The sequence below is a fragment of the Phocoena sinus genome, chromosome 1, assembly GCF_008692025.1.
Source record: "Phocoena sinus isolate mPhoSin1 chromosome 1, mPhoSin1.pri, whole genome shotgun sequence".
NCBI classification, from domain to species: Eukaryota; Metazoa; Chordata; class Mammalia; order Artiodactyla; family Phocoenidae; genus Phocoena; species Phocoena sinus.
The window spans coordinates 39,005,052-39,027,542 of record NC_045763.1 but is presented as its reverse complement, the minus strand read 5'-3'; the positions used below and the strand labels follow the sequence as shown (position 1 = coordinate 39,027,542).

General features: G+C 47.2%; 1 protein-coding gene across 1 annotated transcript; it reads left to right on the top strand.

Moving 5' to 3' along the window:
• Positions 1 to 2,872: 2,872 nt before the first annotated feature.
• Positions 2,873 to 21,084, top strand: LOC116756645 (cytochrome P450 4B1-like). Its single transcript, XM_032637467.1, is given in 15 exon segments — positions 2,873 to 2,931; positions 13,593 to 13,717; positions 13,884 to 13,928; positions 14,487 to 14,632; positions 15,592 to 15,698; positions 15,980 to 16,131; positions 16,286 to 16,392; positions 17,186 to 17,376; positions 19,100 to 19,200; positions 19,203 to 19,232; positions 20,000 to 20,064; positions 20,164 to 20,203; positions 20,206 to 20,239; positions 20,663 to 20,772; positions 20,775 to 21,084. Coding segments are annotated over 15 exon segments (1,374 nt in total). The 3' UTR covers positions 20,837 to 21,084.
• Positions 21,085 to 22,491: the final 1,407 nt, after the last annotated feature.

Below are 22,491 nucleotides of genomic sequence, written 5' to 3'. Positions count from 1 at the left end.
TGCTGACTGTCCCTGAAGGTGGCTGACCTCCCCTGAGCACCCAGCCTGGTCAGGGAGGCTTGCCCCGCCTACCTGGGGGAGGGTGAAGGTGAGGACAGAGCTCAGACCTGGGCCTCCCGAGTTGTCTTTTGTTTTTTTTTAATTTAAACCAACATCTGTTACAAAATGTAAGTAATATAAAGAGACGATAATGTTCACAAATAGAAATGGGAGTTTGGGCTGTAGCAGGATCCTGCAAACTATCACGTGCTTACTTTTTTAAAAACTTATACAAATGGAAATAAAACAGAAAAATGAATGTTTTTTTAAAACTTCTTTGAATAACATATAACTGTGATATCTTGTTTAACACAGTAATATTGTACAGAACCAGAGTTTAAGTCTGTAGTATCATCTAGCTGTGGACTACCCTGCATGACCACATGAATCATTTTCATTCATCTCATGCAACTGAAAATTCCATCTCCCCCACTTTTTTTTAACTAACCAGTAAGTTAATGAACACGGAGGGTATGGATGCTTAATATTTTCTTAAGTTTGCAGCGATATGTCTGTGTCAATACCCCTGCCTTCCTTCTTAAGAAATGAGAGAATACAAATTTGAAATGTAGTAAAAGATGGCTACTATTGAAATATGATAGTCTTAGTTTTAAAAAAGGTTTAGGATTATGTACTTAATATTTAAATAAATTTAATTCAGATCTCTTGCTTTAGTCACCTTTTGAGGCTTAAAGATTCTTAAAGCAAGATTCCTTTCAGAGTCATTGTTTTCACCTTGCTATTTATTAATTATTGATTTAATCTGTGTTTTTCTGCATCTCCCATTCTTTCTCTCTGTACGATCATGCCTTCATCTCTCAGCAATGTTTCTGGAGGCTCTACCTCATACCAGACACTTTACTAGAAGCTGGAGATACAGTCACAGATAAACAGATACAGTCGCTGTCCTTGTGCAGCTGGGTCCAGGCGATGCAGGAGGGAACGTCTACCCTTCTGGGGTTGGCACCCTACCATTCTGCCACCATCATGTCTGAGTGGCACTGCTGAATCCTATTCCAAGAATCTGATTCTAATCTCATGGCCAAGGCGTCCATCTGCTATAGTCAACTGTGGTTGGTGGTGAATAAGGCTTTCAAAGGCCCACCCTTTGCGAGGGAAGAGATCTCAGAGCAGACATCCAAATGAATGTCAAATACATGAATGAGTAAATGGGTAGAAGGACTCATTTGTTTACCTGGTAACTCTGTATTGAGTACTTACTTTGGGTCAATTGCCATCCTAGGAGCTAGAGATCCAGCAGTGAACAACAAGATCCCTGCTATTGTGGAGCTCCTGTTCCAGTGGGGGTGTGGGCGGGGCTGACAGTCCTGCCCTGAACTGAGGCGTGTCCTGCTTGAATTCATTCTCGGGGCTGCTCTGTGTTCCCAGGTCACGTCCATCATTGGGACTGCCCTGCTCTGTTGATCCAGTGCAGGGACTGACTGGTGGGAGCCTCTTACCTCCCCAGCTGTGTTACCTGGTTTTCCTGGATCTCCTCTTGTTGGCCCAGAGGACTCGGGGTCCGTGTTTCCGCACAGGAGCATGCCTCCTTTCTGATTGCTTGGTGCCCAAGCCAGCCAGCTGCCTGCAAATCCTTCTTCATTGGCACTGCCTTTGTTCTACCCAATTATGTATGGCATTCTAATTCCTGACTTTGCCGATATTAGAGGGGTTGAAAGAAATCTCAGTATTATAAGAGCTAGAAATATTTGGTTGTGATTGCTATATTAGGCCAGTAGAAATTGAGAGGTGATTAAGCACCATGAGTAGTATAATTTACGTAAGAGAAATTGTCTACTTATTGAGTCTATATATTCTCTGATGGCCATCAGTGTAATGGAAACATCACTGGAGGTGTTTTAGTGGTTCCATCGGTCAGCTCTTAACTCAGAAAAGTGACAACTGCGTCAAAAAAAGACCAGAATTTCTCAAAATCAAAATAATCTGGAAATCGAATACAACAATTTTCATGAACAAACTGGGCTTTGGCTGACTCTCTGTGGCTGATTCCAAAAGGAACCATCTTAGCTCCACTCTGCTGATAATCACTCGGCCTCCTTCTCTTGAGAAAACACTGGCTCTCACTGTGTGCCCTCACCCCCTGCATCCCCCCAGGGCTGAGCGCTGGGTCACTCAGTGGGTAGGCACTGCCCTTCCTCAGCCTGCAAGCTTCTCCTTTCTCTCTGTCTGCTTTCACTCCACACACGTGGGCTGAGCATCTCTCCAGGTCAGGTTCTGTGCTGGGTACTGGGATACAGGGTTGCAGGAAGGGGACAATACCTCAGCCCCAGGGAGCTCACAGTACAGTGTATGAGGGAAGAGAGCCCAGAGATGAACAGACCCTATTTAATGGCACAAGTCAAACGTCAGTATCCTTTGCTTAGAGGCCATCCTTGAGGCCTGATTGATCACTTTGCCTGGGAATATCACAGTTTTAACCAGTCAGAGTCCTGCATTCCACCAAACTGAGCCAGTTGGCCCCTCTCTGGCTGACATAACCCCCCACCCAGCAGGTGGGCCTCTTTTCCTGTCACCTGACACCTTCTTAGATTCCTGTCTATCATCTCCATGGACAGTGAGCCCACAGGGCAGCATCCATCAGACTGATGTCTGTGTTCCCAGGCAAGTTCAGGGCCAGGCAGAGAGGATGGGATTGAGGGATGGGGCAGGGAAGCATCTAGAAGCCTGTTCTATGAGAATAGCTGAAGCTGCTCAGCCTGGAGACGGGGGAGACTCAGGAAGGAAGAGCCACTGTCCTCAAAGTGCAGGGCTGCTAGGACAGCCTGCAGATCTCCCTAAGGGAGGAGCGTCTGACAGACCTGAGGACAGCAGCATGGGGTCCTGGGAGGGAGTGAGCTCCCCGCACTGGGATGAGGAGCCAAGACCTGAGAGGTAAGCTGGGTTTTCCCCAGGAACCACGTGCTTGTTACCCAACAAGACTTTGTCCTGTGGACTTGCTGACCAGGACCATGCTCTGAGAGCCCTGGCCCTCCCTGCCCTCCCACTGCCCCCGTCCCACCCCTTCCTACCTCCTGGTTGTGTCCGTGGCTAATTAGAAGCCCTTCAAGAACATTTTAATAATCAAATTGGAGAGATATGCTTTGCAATATCAATAGCAAAATCATTTCTGCATTCAAATACATGAGAATTTCAAGATTAAGTTTTATCCTTAATCTTAATTATGATATTTTCCTAATAGGTTTACTTTGAACTGCAACCAGGAAATGTGCTCAACTGGGACTGTATCCCTCACTTTCATCATCCATAGAGGGTCCAACACCAGTTTCAGTCCTACTTCACTGAAGTACTACAGTTGTAGCAGGAGCAGTTTTACTAATTCCTTTTTATCCTATGTTAGAAAATAATTATACAATTAAAATTTTTATACTCTGCTTAGGAGCCTTTAATACATCATTAATTGCAATCTGTTCTTAAACAAAAAATGGTATTTAAAAAATTTTTCCTCTCTTCTGATAAAACTTTACCTAGGTTCACCAAGAAAAAAAGAGGATATGTTACAACTGATACCATAGAAATACAAAGGAACATGAGACTCCTATGAATAATTAAATGCCAACAAATTTTGATAACTTAGAAGAAATGGATAAATTTCTAGAAACATACAGCCTACCAAGACTGAATGATGAAGAAAATAGAAAATCTAAACTGGCTGATTACTAGTGAAGAGATTGAAGCGGTAATCAAAAACCTTCAACAAACAAAAGTCTAGGACCAGACAGCTTCACTGTCTGGTGAAGAAGACAGAAGAAGACATTTGAAGAAGAATTTGAAGAAGACATTTGAAGAAGAATTAATACCAATCCTTTTCAAAGTCTTCCCAAAACAGAAGAGGCGAGAACACTTCCAAACTCATTTTACAAGGCCAGTATTACCCTGATATCAAATGCAGACAAGGAGACCACGAGAAAAGAAAATGACAGGCCAACATCTCTGATGAACATAGATACAAGAATCTTCAACAAAATATTAGCAAACTGAATTCAATAATAATTTAAAACGTGGAAGCACAAAAGACCCTAAATAGCAAAAGCAATCTTGAGAAAAACAGAACTAATCTGGAGGTATCATCCTCCCAGACTTCAGACTATACTATAAAGTTATAGTAATCAAAACAATACAGTATTGTTGTAAAAACAGACACATAGATCACTGGAACAGAATAGAGATCCCAGAAATAAACGCTCCTAAAAGGTTAGTTAATTTATGACAAAGGAGCCAGGAATATACAATGGGAAAATGACAGTCACTTTAATACGTGGTGGAAATTCAGAATGAAGTGGAAGCATGGAGGGAAATGCTTAGAGTCTTAGAGAATACACATTTCATCATAACAGAGTGTTGGGCGAAATATAAACATTAAAGGCATTTCTGATGATGGCTCAGAAGGAAATTAGGGACATGTTATTGGAAACTAGAGAAAACCAAACTTGTTATATAGTGGCAGGAAATTTAGCCAAATTATATGCTACAGTTGTGTGGAAAGCAGGGCTTCTATGAAAACACCTTGGATATTTAACTGACAAGATTTCCAAGCAAAATGTTGAAAATATGGCCTGGTTTCTTCTTGCTGCTTATAATAAGAAGTGAGAATAAAGAAATAAATTGAGGGAAGAGCTGTTAAACAAAAATAACCTAGTTCTTTATGATCTGGGAAATTGCCAGCTTATCCAGAATGCAAAAATTAGGCTATAATGAAGAGAATCACTATTAGGAAATCATGTCGTGCAGAGAAGTCCAAGGGTGTCTTTGGTGGTTCTGAAGTGGTCAGTGTGTGACTCATAGATTCTCTCAAGAAACTCAGAAGGCAGGAATAGAGGTGGGGTTATCCAGAAAAGACCTCTGGAGTATCTTCCTTTCTAATGGTATGAAGCCCTGTGGCATACCGGGGAGATCCACAAGATTTATGAGAATGTTCTATTAGCTGATCTAGCTTGTACTGAAAGGGATCAAGAGAGGACAAAATGAAGGAAGGATGCTGGTCTCCAAATTCTACAGGAAAGAAACAAGGTAACAAAACTATTCAGCTGCAAATATGTGCTATCCTTCAAGCGAAAGGGAGAATGACTCCAAGACAAAACCTTAGTGTCAGAGGGTACAGTCATGAGCCCAGAGGATGGAACCTCAAGCCACAAAGGATTATTCCCAACCCTGAAATATAAAGACATTTGCCCTGCTGAATTTTGAAATTGCTACAAACCAGAGACTCCTTTCTTCTTTTGTCTTCCTTTTGGAATACGAACGTCTATAACCCTTATACTAGGCTTTGTCACCAGTTTACTTTGGGAACAAATTGTTTTTTACCTTCACAGGGCCAAATATTTAGGGGAATTTTGTTCAAGGATGGCTTATACCCAGGCTCACACCCATACCAAAGTGAGATGATTTAGGTAATAAGATTGAGACTTCTGAGCCGATGATATTTCCATGAGACTTTGGACTTGAGTTGATACTATAAAGGACTGAGGTTTTGGGGATTATAGGATGGAGTGAATGTATTTTGCAAGTGGAATGGACATGAATTTTTGGGAGACAGAGGGCAGACATTTGGAGGCTGAATAATGACTCCCAAATGTATCAGATTCTATTGATAATTCTAGGACCATGTAAATATTACCTTAGTAGAAAAAATGGTCTGGGAAGATGTGATTACATTCAGAATTTTGAGACTGGGAGATTATCCTGGATTATCAAGGTGGCTCCCAGATTAAATCATTTGTATCCTTATAAGAGGGAGGCAGAGGTAGATGTAACACACATGGGAGATGATCATGTGAAGACAGAGTGAAAAGAGATTTGAAGATGCTGACTTTGAAGAATGGAGATATGTGGCCATAAGCCAAGGAATTCCAGCAGCCACCAGAAGCTGGAAAAGAAAGGGAATGAATTCACCCTAGAGATTCCCGAGAGAGTGTGGCTCTGCCAATATCTTGATTTTGGCCCAGGGATACTGATTTCACACTATGGCCCCAAGAATGATGACATATTAAATTTATATTGTTTTAAGCCACCAAGGTTCTGGTACATTGCTACAGTTGTCCCAGGAGACTAAGACAGGTAGGATAGTAATCCTTTCTCTGAATACTTCATAGAATTATTCATTCAGTCAGTCATTAATTCACCCCAAAACCACTATATTTTGAGTTCACAGTTTAGCGCCTAAAGGCAGAGAAATAAATTAGTACAATAAAATATGATAAAGGATGTTCTGAAGGAATGAATAGTAGGTGTAGGCAACCTAGGGAAAGAGATAATTAAAAAATAAAGAGGTCTTACTAGCTGAATGGACACAAAAACAGGATCCATATATATGCTGTCTACAAGAGACCCCCTTCAGACCTAAGGAAACATACAGACTGAAAGTGAGGGGATGGAAAAAGATATTCCATGCAAATGGAAATCAGAAGAAAGACGGAGTAGCAATTCTCATATCAGACAAAATACACTTTAAAATAAAGATTATTACAAGAGACAAAGAAGGACACTACATAATGATCAAGGGGTCAATCTAAGAAGAAGATATATTGTAAATATTTATGCACCCAACATAGAAGCACCTGAACACATAAGGCAAATGCCAACAGCCATAAAAGGGAAATTGATAGTAACACAATAATAGGAGGGGACTTTAACTCCCCACTTTCACCAATGGACAGATCATCCAAAATGAAAATAAATAAGGAAACACAAGCTTTAAGTGACACATTAGACAAGATGGACTTAATTGATATTTATAGGACATTCCATCCAAAAACAATAGAATACACTTTCTTCTCAAATGCTCATGGAAAATTCTCCAGGACAGATCATATCTTGGGTCAAATTTCAAGCCTTGGAAAATTTAAGAAAATTGAAATCATATCAAGTATCTTTTCCAACCACAACACTATGTGACTAGATATCAATTACAGGAAAAAATATGTAAAAAATACAAACACATGGAGGCTAAACACTACACTACTAAATAACCAAGACATCACTGAAGAAATCAAAGAGGAAATCAAAAAATACCTAGAAACAAATGACAATGAAAACACGATGACCCAAAACCTATGGGATGCAGCAAAAGCAGCTCCAAGAGGGAAGTTTATAGCAATACAATCCTACCTCAAGAAACAAGAAACATCTCAAATAAACAACCTAACCTTGCACCTAAAGCAATTAGAGAAAGAAGAACAAAAAAACTCCAAAATTAGTAGAACTAAAGAAATCATAAAGATCAGATCAGAAATAAATGAAAAAGAAGTGAAGGAAATGATAGCAAAGATCAATAAAATTAAAAGCTGGTTCTTTGAGAAGATAAACAACATTGATAAACCATTAGCCAGATTCATCAAGAAAAAAAGGGAGAAGACTCAAATCAATAGAATTAGAAATGAAAAAAGAGAAATAACAGCTGACAATGCAGAAATACAAAGCATCATGAGAGATTACTACAAGCAACTATGTGCCAATAAAATGGACAACCTGGAAGACATGGACAAATTCTTAGAAAAGCACAAGCTTCCAAGACTGAACCAGGAAAAAATAGAAAATATAAACAGACCAATCACAAACACTGAAATTGAAACTGATTAAAAACCTTCCAACAAACAAAAGCCCAGGACCAGATAGCTTCACAGGCAAATTCTATCAGATATTTAGAGAAGAGCTAATACCTATCCTTCTAAAACTCTTCCAAAATATAGCAGAAGGAGGAACACTCCCAAACTCATTCTATGAGGTCACCATCACCCTGAGACCAAAACCAGACAAAGATGTCACAAAGAAAGAAAACTATAGGCCAATATCACTGATGAACACAGATGCAAAAATCCTCAACAAAATACTAGCAAACAGAATTCAACAGCATATTAAAAGGATCATACACTATGATCAAGTGGGGTTTATCCCAGGAATGCAAGGATTCTACAAAATATGCAAATCAATCAATGTGATACACCATATTAACAAATTGAAGGAGAAAAACCATATGATCATCTAAATAGATGCAGAAAAAGCTTTTGACAAAATTCAACACCCATTTATGATAAAAACCCTCCAGAAAGTAGGCATAGAGGGAACTTACCTCAGCATAATAAAGGCCATATATAACAAACTCACAGCCAACATTGTTCTCAATGGTGAAAAACTGAAACCATTTCCACTAAGATCAGGAATAAGACAAGGTTACGCATCCTCACCACTATTATTCAACATAGTTTTGGAAGTTTTAGCCACAGCAAACAGAGAGGAAAAAGAAATAAAAGGAAGCCAAATTGGAAAAGAAGAAGTAAAACTGTCACTGTTTGCAGATGACATGATACTATACATAGAGAATCCTAAAGATGCTACCAGAAAACTAACAGAGCTAATCAATGAATTTGGTAAAGTAGCAGGATAAAAATTAATGCACAGAAATCCTTTGCATTTCTATACACTAATGATGAAAAACCTGAAAGAGAAATTAAGGAAACACTCCCATATATCATGAATAAAATACCTAGGAATAAACCTACCTAAAAAGACAAAAGACCTGTATGCAGAAAACTATAAGACACTGATGAAAGAAATTAAAGATGATACAAACAGATGGAGAGATATACCATGTTCTTGTATTAGAAGATTCAACATTGTGAAGATGACTATACTACACCAAGCAATCTACAGATTCAGTGCAATCCCTACCAAACTACCACTGGCATTTTTCACAGAATTAGAACAAAATATTTCATAATTTGTATGGAAACACAAAAGGCCCAGAATAGCCAAAGCAATCTTGAGAAAGAAAAACAGAGTTGGAGGAATCAGGCTCTCTGACTTCAGATTATACTACAAAGCTACAGTAATCAAGACAGTATTGTACTGGCACAAAAACAGAAATATAGATCAATGGAACAAGATAGAAAACCCAGAGAAAAACCCACACACATATGGTCACCTTATCTTTGATAAAGGAGGCAAGAATATACAATGGAGAAAAGACTACCTCTTCAACGAGTGGTGCTGGGAAAACTAGACAGCTACATGTAAAAGAATGAAATTAGAGCACTCCCTAGCACCATACACAAAAATAAACTCAAAATGGATTAAAGACCTAAATGTAAGGCCAGACACTATAAAATTTAGAGGAAAACAGGCAGAACACTCTATGACATAAATCACAGCAAGATCCTTTTTGACCCACCTCCTAGAGAAATGGAAATAAAAACAAAAATAAACAAATGGCACCTGATGAAACTTAAAAGCTTTTGCACAGCAAAGGAAACCATAAACAACGCGAAAAGACAACCCTCAGAATGCGAGGAAATATTTGCAAATGAAACAACAGACAAATGATTAATCTCCAAAATATACAAGCAGTTCATGCAGCTCAATATTAAAAAAACAAACAATCCAGTTAAAAAAAGGGCAAAACACGTAAATAGACATTTCTCTAAAGAAGATATACAGATTGCCAACAAACACATGAAAGAATGCTCAACATCACTAATCATTAGAGGAATGCAAATCAAAACTACAATGAGGTATCACCTCAAACAGGTCAGAATGGCCATCATCAAAAATCTACAAACAATAAATGCTGGAGAGGGTGTGGATAATAGGGAACCATCTTGCACTGTTGGTGGGAATGTAAATTGATACAGCCACTATGGACAACAGTATGGAAGTTCCTTAAAAAATGAAAAATAGAACTACCATATGGCCCAGGAATCCCACTACTGGGCATATACCCTGAGAAAACCATATTCAGAGAGAGTTATGTACCACAATATTCATTGCAGCACTATTTACAATAGCCAGGACACGGAAGCAATGTAAGTGTCCATTGACAGATAAGTGGATAAAGATGATGTGGCACATATATACAATGGAATATTACTCAGCCATAAAAAGAAACGACACTGAGAATTTGTAGCGAGGTGGATGGACCTAGAAACTGTCATACAGAGTGAAGTAAGTCAGAAAGAGAAAAACAAATACTGCATGCTAACACATATATATGGAATCTAAAAAAAAAAGAAGAAAATGGTTCTGAAGAACCTAGGGGCAGGACAGGAATAAAGATGCAGACGTAGAGAATGGACTTGAGGACACAGGGAGGCGGAAGGGTAAGCTGGGACGAAGTGAGAAAGTGGAATGGACATATATACACTACCAAATGTAAAACAGATAGCTAGTGGGAATCAGCCGCATAGCACAGGGAGATCAGCTCGGTGCTTTGTGTCCACCTAGAGGGGTGGGATAGGAAGGGTGGGAGGGAGACACAAGAGGGAGGAGATACAGGGATATATGTATATGTATAGCTGATTCACTTTATCATACAGCAGAAACTAACACGTCATTGTAAGGCAATTATACTCCAGTAAAGATGTTAAAAATACATAAATAAATAAATAAAAAAAATAAAGGTCAAGGCTTTTCCCAGTTTGGTGGGTAATAAAAAAATTAAAAATAAAAATAAAATAAAGATGTCTTGGAAAATGGATAGGAGAATACCAGTTGGCAACGCTAGAAAAATTTTAATGTATTAGCAAATCCATGGATATCATACATTAAAAAGTCAGGGATGAGGACACCATCCTCAACCCAACACTTCTCTCACTTTTCTCATCATTATCTCCTTCTAGGTCATATCCAAGACCCAAAACGCAGAAAGTAAAAAAAATATGCATTTCAGGAAGAATTCCTTGGAAGGCATCCTCCAAGGGGCCCCATTTCCTACAGACTGCTCTCCCACCTATTTACCTCTTACTCCCAACACCCTCCTCCTTTGCCCATCCTCCTGACAGCTAATGCATTACACAACCCATGAGGCCAGAGTTCTTTTCTTTCCCCTAAATCCTGGGCTCGGTCCAAACTCCAGGGCATGTAACCACTTACATTCATTCCTCTCCACTTTCCCCCAGTTCTGTGGTTGGTCTCCATCCCGCTCGGGGCCCTCCCGCCCCCCCCTCCCCCCCCCCCCCCCCCCCACCCCGGGGACTCTTGGACTCTGACTCTTTCCCTTACTTGGCTCAGCACCAGCTTTTCGCTCACAGCATATGGGCAGTAAGGGAAAGACCTTTGAAGTGGGAGAGCCTGCGTTTGAATTCTGGTTGTACCTCTTTCTTTCCCTCCCTCAGTCCTCGGCTTCTTCTGTATAGGTGGGCTCACATGCTCAGTACTAGTGAACACTAGTGAACACTTCCTATGTTCTAGGCACTGAGCAAAGCCCAGTATATGGTTTCTCCCACAACAATCCTAGAAAACTGATTTAAAAAAAAAAAAATCACCATGCTCTAGATGAGAAAACTAAGGCACAAAGAGGTTAGCTTCTTGCCCAGGGTCACTCTGTTGATAAGAAGTAGAGCCAGGATTCAAACCCAGGGAGTCCAGCTCCAGAGACTTTGCTGTTAACCGTGAACATAGAGAGATGACTAGTGGGTTGAGCCTCTGTTCCATACATGACAGCCCCCTAATTTTCCAGGGGCGTTTCATGCTTGATCTGTTTTCCAGTGTTTCCAAGTAGCAGGAGAGTGTTTCAGGTTATCAACGCCATGTACTGGTATAAATGCAAACCTCACTATCCAGGGCTGCGTTTGTGAGAAAGGATTAGGCAAACCATGTGCTTGGATGGGGCAGTCATTGAAAATGATGTTTATGGAGACTTTTCAATGAGCTTATAACAAAGTGATCAAAGCAGACTGTACAACTCTCTGTAGCATATGAGCTAAACTCAAAAACACTGTGTCATCTGTGGTCAATATTTATTAACCAGTAAGTATTTTTCCCATTCATTTGGTACCCACACAACGCAACCAAGGACTCCTTGAAGGTTGTCACTAGGCGTTCTATATCCTTATACCTTCCATAGCCTGGACCAGAGGACTGTGCTTACTGATGATGCCCAATAAATACTTACTGATTTGATGAACAGGTGAAGGAGGGACAAGCACAACTTTGCACTGGTTAAAGCATCACCTTCAGCAGACTAGGGTCAGTTTGGGGTGTCATATTTTTAAAAAGGAAATGAATAATTTTATTCCAGGATGCTTCCTGATTCAGTTTATAGGCAACAGAAAGGCAGAAGAGGGGATGCAGTCAATTCCCAAGGCAGCAGCTTGAAGCGATTACTGCTGTGGGGAGATCGCTCCAGGCACTTCTTGTTTTCTGTGTTTGAAAAAGTTGGGTTTGATGCTGATGCAATTTATCATATCGTGATTACTTTTCCTCTCCTACAAAGTCTGCAACTTCCAGGCAAAAGTTTTCTAAACCTAAATATCTGCTGCTTTCCCCATCCAGTGCAAGGCACAGAACTGTTCTGTTGATTTTCACCTGGGTCAATCGATATCATCACTTTTCACCTGGAACGAGATACAGAAGTGATTCTGAGAAAGTGAGGTATCTTACTCTGTGCCCTGCTCGACGCAGGCAGTACAAGCAGGAAAGGTTTCCAACTGTCGCCTCAACGTCTGCGTAGTGCTTATACTTTCCAAAGCACAGTCACAAAGACGCCTCAATTCACCAGGTGTCATTAACCTTGGTTTATGGACAAGAAAACAGGGCCAGAGATGTCAGTTGACTGTTCAAGGCACAAAGCAAATAAGTGTCAGAGTTAAGACCATCACCTCAAATGTCTAACTCCAGGTTTGCTAATACATTGCTCTCACTCATTTTGTAGCTACTTGTTTTGTGCTGGCATGGTGCCAAGTGCTTTCTCTATGATGGCTCTTCATCCTTTCAATACTCTGTCCTAGAGCACACACCACGCTTTCTCAGGCCACTGTCCTACGTGGTGGCAGCTCCTGGGAGACACCATACTTTTTCCTACTCCAGACTCTGTGCTCGCTGTTCCCTCTCCCTGGAATGCTCTTCCCTTACTCTTCACACGGTCAGCTCCTTATCATCCTTCCGGTTTGACCTTGAATGTCCTTTCCAGCAAGAGCCCATCCTGGGTCACCCTACCTAAGCAGGGCCTCCCGTCGGTCCCTCTCCCAGTGCTGTGTTTATCTCCTTCTTATTACTTTCTACTTTCTGCAATCTTTTTACTTTGTTGTTTACTTGTTTATTATCAGTCTTCCCCCCATAGACGGAAAGGGCAGGATCATGTTTCTCTCATTCCCCCGAGACAGGGCTCTGCACATAGCAGGTCCTCAATAAAAATGTGTTGCATGACATAACAGGGTGGGAATCAAGGTGGTTTCTGTATGGAACAAGAAGCTGGAATTCTCTTTCTAATGAAAAACTTTGATGCTGAAAAGAAATCTCTTTCTGCCTATAGTGGAGATAGGGGTTTGGTGGCAGGCACCAGATGGAAGTAGGTTGACCAGTTTGGGGTTGCTGGGCTCACCCATGGGCAATAAGAAGGTGGCTTGGACTTAGAGCAGTGGCTATGGGGCTGGAGAGGGGACTGAGCCCAAAGATGTGTAGGACAGGGTGACTGGCAAGGAGAGGGGGTGCAGGAGGAGGGAGGGGCGCTCCCTGGGCCTTCCTGGGCGGCCTCCTCTCTTCCCTGCTGGCCTGGCTGGTGACGCTGGGTTCCCGAGTGGCCTGGCCTTCTGTTGCCATTTCAGATCTGGCAGACAGGAAGTCTGGACAAGGTGGTGTCCCTACTCCTACCCAGTCTGGTTGGGACAGTTCCTTAGCTTCCTGAACATCTATGACCCTGACTACAGCAAAGCTGTGTGCAGTCGAGGAGGTGAGGGCTCCTGGGAGAAGGTGGGGTTTCCTGAGAGCAAAGGAACCATGTGGGGAGGGGTCCTGGGCCTGTACCCTAAGTCTAGGCAGCTGAGGTCCCCATTTCTGGAGGTTTCCCTCTGGAAATCCCAGGCCCCACTTGACCCAAGCTTGTCTTTGTCCTGCAGATCCTAAGGCCCTGGATGTGTTTGACTTCTTCCTCCAGTGGATTGGTGAGCGGGCACCTGCCTTCCTGCCCTTGGTGCTGGGTGAGCAGGAGCCTTCCCTGTGCGGACCTCCCTGTCCAGTGCCCACTCTGGTAGCTGTTCCATCCACTGGACCACCCAGCCCCCAACTGCCTATGCTAAGCTCAGCTGCTCAGTAGGAAATGCGGGAGGAAGCAGGAGAGCTCCAGGCTGCCAGGGAGGTGGGTCTCAGGCACCTTCTCCTGCCAGAGTGTCTCTTCCCACGAGAGGCAGGGCAAAGGCTCTGGACATGCGTCCCTGTGAGGAACAGCTTCCTGGAGGAGGCAGCACTAGAGGTGATCCAGGAGGTTTTATTGGTGGCACTGGCTGGGGCCAGGGCCTGAGGAAAGGAGAGGTGGCAGGACCCAGGCTGGTGTCACCAGAGGCTGCGAGGCTGGGTGGCTGGAAGGCAGAGCTGGGTTGGGATGCGAGGCTTGGCAGGGAGGACGGGGGTGGGGTTGGGTGGGCTGGCTGTGCCCCGGGCTGCCAGGGATGGGGCAGGATTGTGTGACCTGACCGGCCCACCCTCTCCCATCGCTTCCCCAGGGAACGGCTTGCTGCTCCCCCAGGGGCCCAAGTGGTTTCAGCATCGCAGGCTGCTCACGCCTGGCTTCCCCTATGACGTGCTGAAGCCCTACGTGGCCATGTTCGCCGAGTCCACACGTGCCATGCTGGCGAGCTCCCCGTGCCAGGCTCTTGGAGGCTGTGCTGCAGGGCCAGTTTTCCCTGGGGGAGAGCAGTGAGGAGAATTGCTGAGGCCCCGAGGCCCATTTCTGTGTGCAGTAGCTGTGCAAGCCTTGCCCTGCCTGACACCTGCTGCGGGCTGGGCGCTGACCAGGTGCTGAGGCTCCAAGTGGCCACGCAGCCCCGGCCCTTGTCTCCACCAGGAGACCCAGTCCTCCCTCTTCCCAGATCAAAGGGCCTCTGTGAGACCCCAGTAAAGCTCCTACTGTAGCAGATTTGAGGGCTGCCTGTACTTGAGAATATTAGGAAGACCTTCCATATCTAAAAAGTGTCTCCTCATTCTCGGCTTAGCACAACTGCCTGAAATAACGTCAAGAGCAACTCATCTCTAAAATGGATGGTGCGGGACTTCCCTGGAGGTCCAGTGGTTATGACTCTGTGCTCCCAATGCAGGGGGCACAGGTTTGACCCCTGGTCGGGGAACTAAGATCCCGCATGGCGTGGCCTAAAACATAAAATAATAAAATAAAAATAAAATTAAATAAATAAAGAGATGCTGGGCATCAGGGGTCCAGCTCAGAGTCTTAGGGCTGGATAATCCCCAGACGTTACCCAGGCTGGTCTTTCCCTTTGCAGGAGGCTCCTCCCCTGTATCACTGCAGGCCTGACTTACACACCGACTGTGCTGGGGAGCTCACCACCCCTCTGCCCTCCTCTCCCCTTACACACAGCTGCCTGGCTGGGAAGAAGTGTCTGTGTGTGCTGGGCGAGGCTGCCTCCTGGTTCTGCCCTCTGAGCCTGAAGCCTCTTCCCTCCACCACCCCCATAACAGCAGGATGGAGGCCAGGCCAGGGACAGGGGGTGTGCAGGGGGAGGACAGCAGCGGGTTCTGGAGGGCAGGTGTCGGGCACCCAGCATGGCTGGCCTCTCTCCCTCATCACCTTCCATCTCTGGGTTCTAGGGCAAGTCTCGTGAGCATAAGAGCTTTGACATTTTCTGCGAAGTGGGCCACATGGCGCTGGACTCGCTCATGAAGTATACCTTTGGCAGAGGAAAGAGTGGCCTGGGCCACAGGTCAGGGGGCCCTCGGGGCTGACCGCAGTCTCCACCCAGGCTGGCTTGGCGGGGCGAGGTGGCAGGACTCCCGGGCCCTGGTCTGAGAGGAGATAGGGTCCTGCCCTAGGGAGCCCAGCTCAGGTGGAGCCGGGCCTTTCCCAAGGCTTTGGTGGGAGGCTAATGGCAGGGAGAGGACGGGCAGAGAGCACAGCGGCTGGGGCTGGATTGTGGAATGGAGCCGCTCAGGGGCTCTGCTGGGGGTCCGTGTCTGATCATCCCTCCCTCCCTCCGCTGTGCAGGGACAGGAGCTACTGCCTGGCGGTCAGCGATCTCTCGCTGCTAATGCAGCAGCGCTTCGAGTCCTTCCAGTACCACAGAGACTGCATCTACTGTCTCACCCCGCAGGGCCGCCACCTCCTGCAGGCCTGCCAGGTGGCCCACGACCACACAGGTGGGACGTTCCTGTACGGCCAACCCACGGGAAGCCCAGGTTCTAGTCTAGCTCCTCCCGGCCCCTGGGGGACCCCTCCCATTGCAGGACATCCGTTCCCCCTTCGGGCAGAGGGCATGTCCCCAGACAGTGACACCCTGTGCTCCCGGGACAGACCAGGTCATCAGGGAATGGAAGGCAGCCCTGCAGGACAAGAAAGAGAGGGAGAAGATCCAGAGCCAGAGGCCCCTGAACTTCCTGGACGCCCTCCTTGGGGCCCGGGTGAGTGCACAGTCGCCCGCCCTAACCTGAGAACTTGTCCCACACAGGTCTTCAGAGCGTCCTTCTGGGACAGGGCTCACTGGACAGCAGCAGGGGCTAAGCATTTTCTTCCTCTTTCCTCAGCACATATGACCTGTTTCTTGTCCCATGATACATATCAGCAAAAGCTCAGAGGTGGGAAGAGGCTGGCTGTGGCTGGCCGTGGCACTGGAGAGGGATGTAGTGGCAGGGACGCTGGGTCACATGCCTGAAGTCCAATTCCAGACTTCTAAGACTCTGAAGAATCTTAGCACCCGCGAATCTTACAATCTTAGGCTTTATATATTACTTATTCATTCATTCACTCATCTGTTGGACCTTTATTCACTCACTCCACAAACTCACTGAGCCCTACCCTGGGTTAGTGTCCGTGCTAGGGATGCCGACGCTGAGAAAGCCCTGGCCTTGGCCTCCAGACGCTGATGTAGGTCTAGTGCAGGAGACAGGAGGTGGACATTGACAGACCTCTTCCTCCTCTGGGTGGTATTCTGTGTGTCAAGTGAGCCAAGATGACAGGGCTGGTGAAGTCACAGGTCACTTGGCCAGAGGGGTCAAAGAAGGCTTCCTGGAGTAGGCGGCATCCAAGCTGTGCTTGGGAGAACAGATAGGAATCTAGGGGAAGGTCCTCACCCCAAGTCTGAAAAGGAGCTTTCCCTCCCTCCCCCAGATATCCATTTGACAGCTACTGTTATGAGGTCTTGTTGGAACCTACCTCAGATGCCTTGGGCGGTCGCACTGTGCCTTTCTGACCCAGGATGAAGATGGGATTGAGCTGTCAGATGCAGACCTCTGGGCCGAGGTGGACACGTTCATGTTTGAAGGCCATGACACCACCACCAGTGGCATGTCCTGGTTTCTCTACTGCATGGCCCTGTACCCCGAGCGCCAGCATCGCTGTTGGGAGGAGGTGCGAGAGATTCTTGGGGACCGGGACTCCATCCAGTGGTGAGTGAGGCTGTGGGTGAGCCCCGTCTGTCCTGCTTCCCGGTCCCAGGGAAGAGCTGTGCTTACAGGGCCACCCTGGAAACCAGGTGACGGCAGGTAGCCCTTGTCCTTTTCCCCTTCAGTGCTGTGGCTTTAGGGGGAGCTATGTGTGGACACAGCCCTGAGCCCTTTCTCTCACAACAGACCCTTTTCAGATGGGAGTCATGGAGACAAGGTGGTCAGCAGGAGGCTGACCTGTGTTCTGGCTCCCTCTGCTGGCAGAACCTGAGTACCCTTCTGGGTTCCTGGACAGAGCAGGCAGCTCGGGGAGAGAAAGGTTTGGAAACTGAGGATGCACAGAGCTGGGGTAGCCGGGGGAGCGGATTCCCTCCCACCTGCCTTTGGATGGCCGTGTGCAGCCTCTAGACTCCTCTGATGGAGAAAAGACTGTTTCCCAAACTCCATCACTTCAAAACTTGCAACTGTTTTCCATTTCTTGGTTCAAGCTTGAGCTCGCTGACACGACACTGGTTGACGCTGACCTCTGTGCAGAATGAGCTTTGGCGATCTCCCACGGGCCCCTCTCCCATCTGTGCCCCCTGCCCCCTCTCCCTTCCTCCCCTCAGGCCTTCGAGCCCTGTCACCCTTCTCTCTTTCTCACAGGTCTAGGCACACAGCTGGGGCTCCGAAAATGCTCAGTTGTGGGGAGACACTTTAGATTCCCTGAGGGGGACTGACTGAGAACTCCAGCATCTGGGTGAAGGATGTGTGGTTTTATTGGTCGGACGCTGGAAACCTCCCAGGGTGTGCGGCCGTGTGCCAGGCGCTCTCAGGGGTGTGGGTGCGGAGGGGGTGGAGCCACAATACTGCCCTTGGGGAGTTTTCAGAAAGACAGACTCACAGAACCAAAAGGCTAGAGAAAACCGCAGAAAGGGCTAAGACTGTGTGGCTCCGTGCTGAGAGCAGAGGACTCAAAAGGGGTGGGCCTGAGCTGGTTTCCTAAGGAGGCCTGAAACTCAGGCAAAGGGGGAGAGCTGGGCCCTCCAGGTCGGGGAGCAATGTGGACACGGCTTGGGGGCAGGGAGTTGAAACATTGATTTAATTTTCATTTCGTTCCATTTCAAACTTGAAGCAACTTAAAGGACACCTATTCAATGAAATGTAGAACACACATGAACAATGAGGACGGGGGGATAAACCCTAAGTTGGGGCTCTGTAATAAGGTGTTACACGGTAGTTATAGTTGGACCACATTTGGGTCTGAGCTTCCTAGTGGCAATATATTCCTATATATAGAAAATTACTCACCCTCCTCTGAGCTTGTCACTGTTCATGCATTTCTTGCTTCATTTGACCAGTGTATACCAGCCCCTGTTCCTCTCCATTCCAGCTCCCCAGGGAAACCAAGCGGAACCTAAAGAACTGTCCCTTGTGGGGTTTCTGTAGGGCCCTGAGAGACACAGGAGTGACGCTGTGTTTGATGGCCGGAAGGACGTACACCCCTAGGGTCCTGTGCTTTCCCTTCCTAGCAGTGCAGGTGAGGGAGGGATAGAGAAAAGTGGAACTAGACCCCTGGGTCTGAGTGGCCACCCTATGTCTAGCCTGGCCTGGACAGTTGGAGCACTCGTGTCCCTCTGACTCTCGGGTGTGTGATGGTGGTGAAGGGAGGAGCTGGGGCTGGGCCCGCCTTCCAGCAGGACCGTGTTGCTCGCAGCCCGGAAAGACGTGGCTGTGTTGCTGGCAGTGGTGATCTGAGGAAGATGACCTACCTGACCATGTGCCTCAAGGAGAGCTTCCGCCTCTACCCCGCTGTGCCCCAGGTGTACCGCCAGCTCAGCAAGCCCGTCGCTTTGTAGATGGTCGCTCTCTACCTGCAGGTGGGACGGGGTGGATTCTGGGTGGAACCGGAGTCCTTGCGGGTGCTCTCTGTACCCTCGCACCAGTGGGGAAGAGCCCAGGCTTTGTGCTTGGCCTGCGTCCAAGTCCTAGCTCCATAAGGTAGGGGTAAATCCCTCTACCTCTAAGCCTCTGCTCTCTTCTGTAACTGGGGATGAGAAGGGTCCCTGCCTTACTGGGCTGCTCTCAGGAGGAAAGAGACAGCATTCGTCAGGGCTGTCATGTACCACCATGCAGGTTGGGCCCTGCGACTTCAGGAGGCATCATTCACCTCGGGTACGATGCTGTGCAACGTACAACCCGCATAACCGTGCGTGGTGGCTTTGTAAGGAGTGTTTGATGCTGGGTCTGACGCCTAGTGAGCACCACTGAATGGCAGCTGTTACCGCTGCTAGCATAGTACCATGAACAAGTCCTTCCCTTGAGAGTCAGTTAATGGAAAGCAGGAAGTGTGATAGTCCTTGCCTGTCCTACCGCGAGGTGGGTGCATCAGTCCTTTTTTCCTTTTCCTTTCTACAAATGTCTGTGGCCAGTGTTGTGCTCAGTGAGGGGGCTACAGGAAGTACGTGTGGTGATGATCAGAGGTACTTTGATGCGTTGAGGGTGGTCATGGACGCTCTGTTACTGGCAGTGCTCAGGGAGGGGCTGGTACCCACTTAGGGGGACGCTAGGGGATTCTGGCCCTGTGAGGAGGTGGGCCTGGCTGCCTCATGACCACCTGGTCACCAGGCCTCTGCTCTGCCCACAGGTAGCCTGATTTCTCTGCACATCTATGCCCACCGTAGGAATAGTGCAGTGTGGCTCGACCCCGAGGTACGCCATCCCAGGGCCCAGAGGTCAGATGGGTGGGTGGCTATGGGGTCAGCCTGCCCTAGGACCTGGCAGGTATTTAAGCAAGGCCTGTCCCCTCAGTTCTTTGACCCCCTGCCCTTTTCCCCGGAGAATGTGGTTGGATTTTTGCCTTCATTCTGTTCTCTGCTGGGCCCAGGTAAGGGGAGCCTAACATCCCTGGTCCTCTGGACCAGGGGGGTGAGGATGGAGGATGTCGTTGGGGAGGCATACTTTGGGGGAACTCTGGGATGAGGGGGACCATGCTGGGTGTGCGGTGACCCTGATGCAGGGGAAGTTTCAGATACCTTCCTCCTACCATTAGCATAGTCTTGTCCTTGGCAGGTGGGTGGGTGAGTCGTTCCAAGAGAGACCCCCTAAGCCACAGCGCACAGTGTGAACCTACCTGGTCTGGGACCCTCACCATACTCCCAGGATCTGTTTCTTAAGCCCAGGTCAATCAATCAATCAGCCAGTTGTTCATCCAAGAAGAGCTGCTGATTTCTGTTGGTCACTTAGATCACTGGTTTTCATCACTCTGGACACCCTGTAGCCTGATGTCATTTTGTGCTGCTCATCGCAGGAACTGCCTTGCACAGCAGTTTGCCATGAACAAGATGAATGTGGTCACAGCCCTCTGCTTGCTCTGTTTTGAGTTTTCCCTGGACCCCTCAAGGCCACCCATCCAGATGCCCTGCTCTCCAAGAATGGCATCCACCTCCACCTGAAGCCGCTGGGGCCCGGCTCTGGGAAGTAGATCTGCTGAGAGTAGGGCCCCAGCCAGCGCAGGCTGTGACCTCTCCTTGGGTGCTGCCATCTCCAAGCTGGGTTGTAGAGTAGCTGTGTTCCCTTGTCTTCTGCAGGCTTGTGGATTAGAGGGGAATAGGCACCTGCGTGGACTGTCACCTCGAGGGCAGCGCCATGTAAACATGTGTGTCTATAAATGCTTACTCTGCATGTGTTCCAGAGCTCACTCATTCATTCAACAAACATGGTGAACACTTACGTGCCTCTAGACTCTCCTTTCATGTCCCGTAATTGTCCATCTTTCTAACGTTTACACAGCGTTCGCAGCGGAAGCTGTGCCTTGGGATTGGCGGTTATGAGCAGGCACTCACCCATTCCACCTGATAGATGGATGGCTTTCGGGGCCTGCGCCTTCACTGAGATCTGTGTCTTTGTTTAACTTTGTGTGTATGTTTTTGGAATATAACAGACATAAGGAAAAATTGCTTAAACCCAAAATACACAAGACAATGAATTTTTAAAGAAAGCTCCCTGGTAACCACGGCTGAGGTCAAGGAATAAGGACGATGGGTGTCTCTTCTGCCCCTCCTGAGGCAGGTCTGTGCGGCACTCCTGCCATCCTCAGTGTCTGTGTCAGAGTCACCTGCTGCACTGGGCATGCGGGGTTTTGCTGGGGAAGGTAGCAGAGTGGCCTCAGAGTGTGGCTTCCGGGAAAAGATGGCGCCCGAATCAGGCCTTGAGGCAGGGTGAGGTATGAAGGTGCAAAGGAGGACTTTTGGAGAGGGACTCAGGCTGGGGCCACATTGGGAATTAGCACTCCTGCCCTAGTAGCCCCTGCCGCAGCTGCCTGATGGCTGGGGGCACATACACCTCTAGGGATCAAGTCTAAGGCCATTAGTGTGCTCCAATCCAGGAACTAGACAGGCGTGGAAGGGAGGGCACTGTGCACTGGGGGGAGGGGCAAGAGAGGGGACCTCTGGCCCTGGGACTTGGGGATGTCTTTATGCTGCCCTGGGGGTTGACCATCTGGAGACACATCCTTCCTGCTATTGATGCTTGCCCTCTGGGGAGAAGCTCACAGCCTTGGAAGTTTGGCCATGGGCCACATGTTCACTCCTGCAAAGCCCTGTCAAGACTCAGACCTCCTTGCTCACCTGAGGCTGGATGCTGAGGCCTCAGCCAGAGTGTCCCCCATGCCACTTTCCCCTCTGTCCTGGCCCTGGATAGACCTTTCTCTGCACAAGTGAAGAAATGGTTTCAGCAGGTATCATCAGGGAGCAGAGCCCAGTGTCCCAACCATGTCTGGCCCACGGGTGGCTCTCGAGTCTAAGATGTGTCTCCTTCCCTGATCTCTGGGTCCTCAGGAGGCCAGTGAGGCAGGACTGAGGTGGATGTTATCCCACTTAAATATTAAAGGAAGGAACCTGCCAAGATGCTCATCACAGAGGAGCTTGAGCGGAGGCCTTCTGACTCTGGCCTCTTTTGACTAAGACTCCATGAGTAGAATTGCCTTTCTCTCTGAGGACACGTGTCTGTGGGAGCTCTGGAGCCAGAGGGAAGGAGGAGGCTCCATGTGAGAGGGGAGCTGGGAGCAGGGGACACCAAAGATGAATTCCACGTAATTCTACCCGCTCGCAAAACAAACCCTGCTGCCTCCTGGGATCC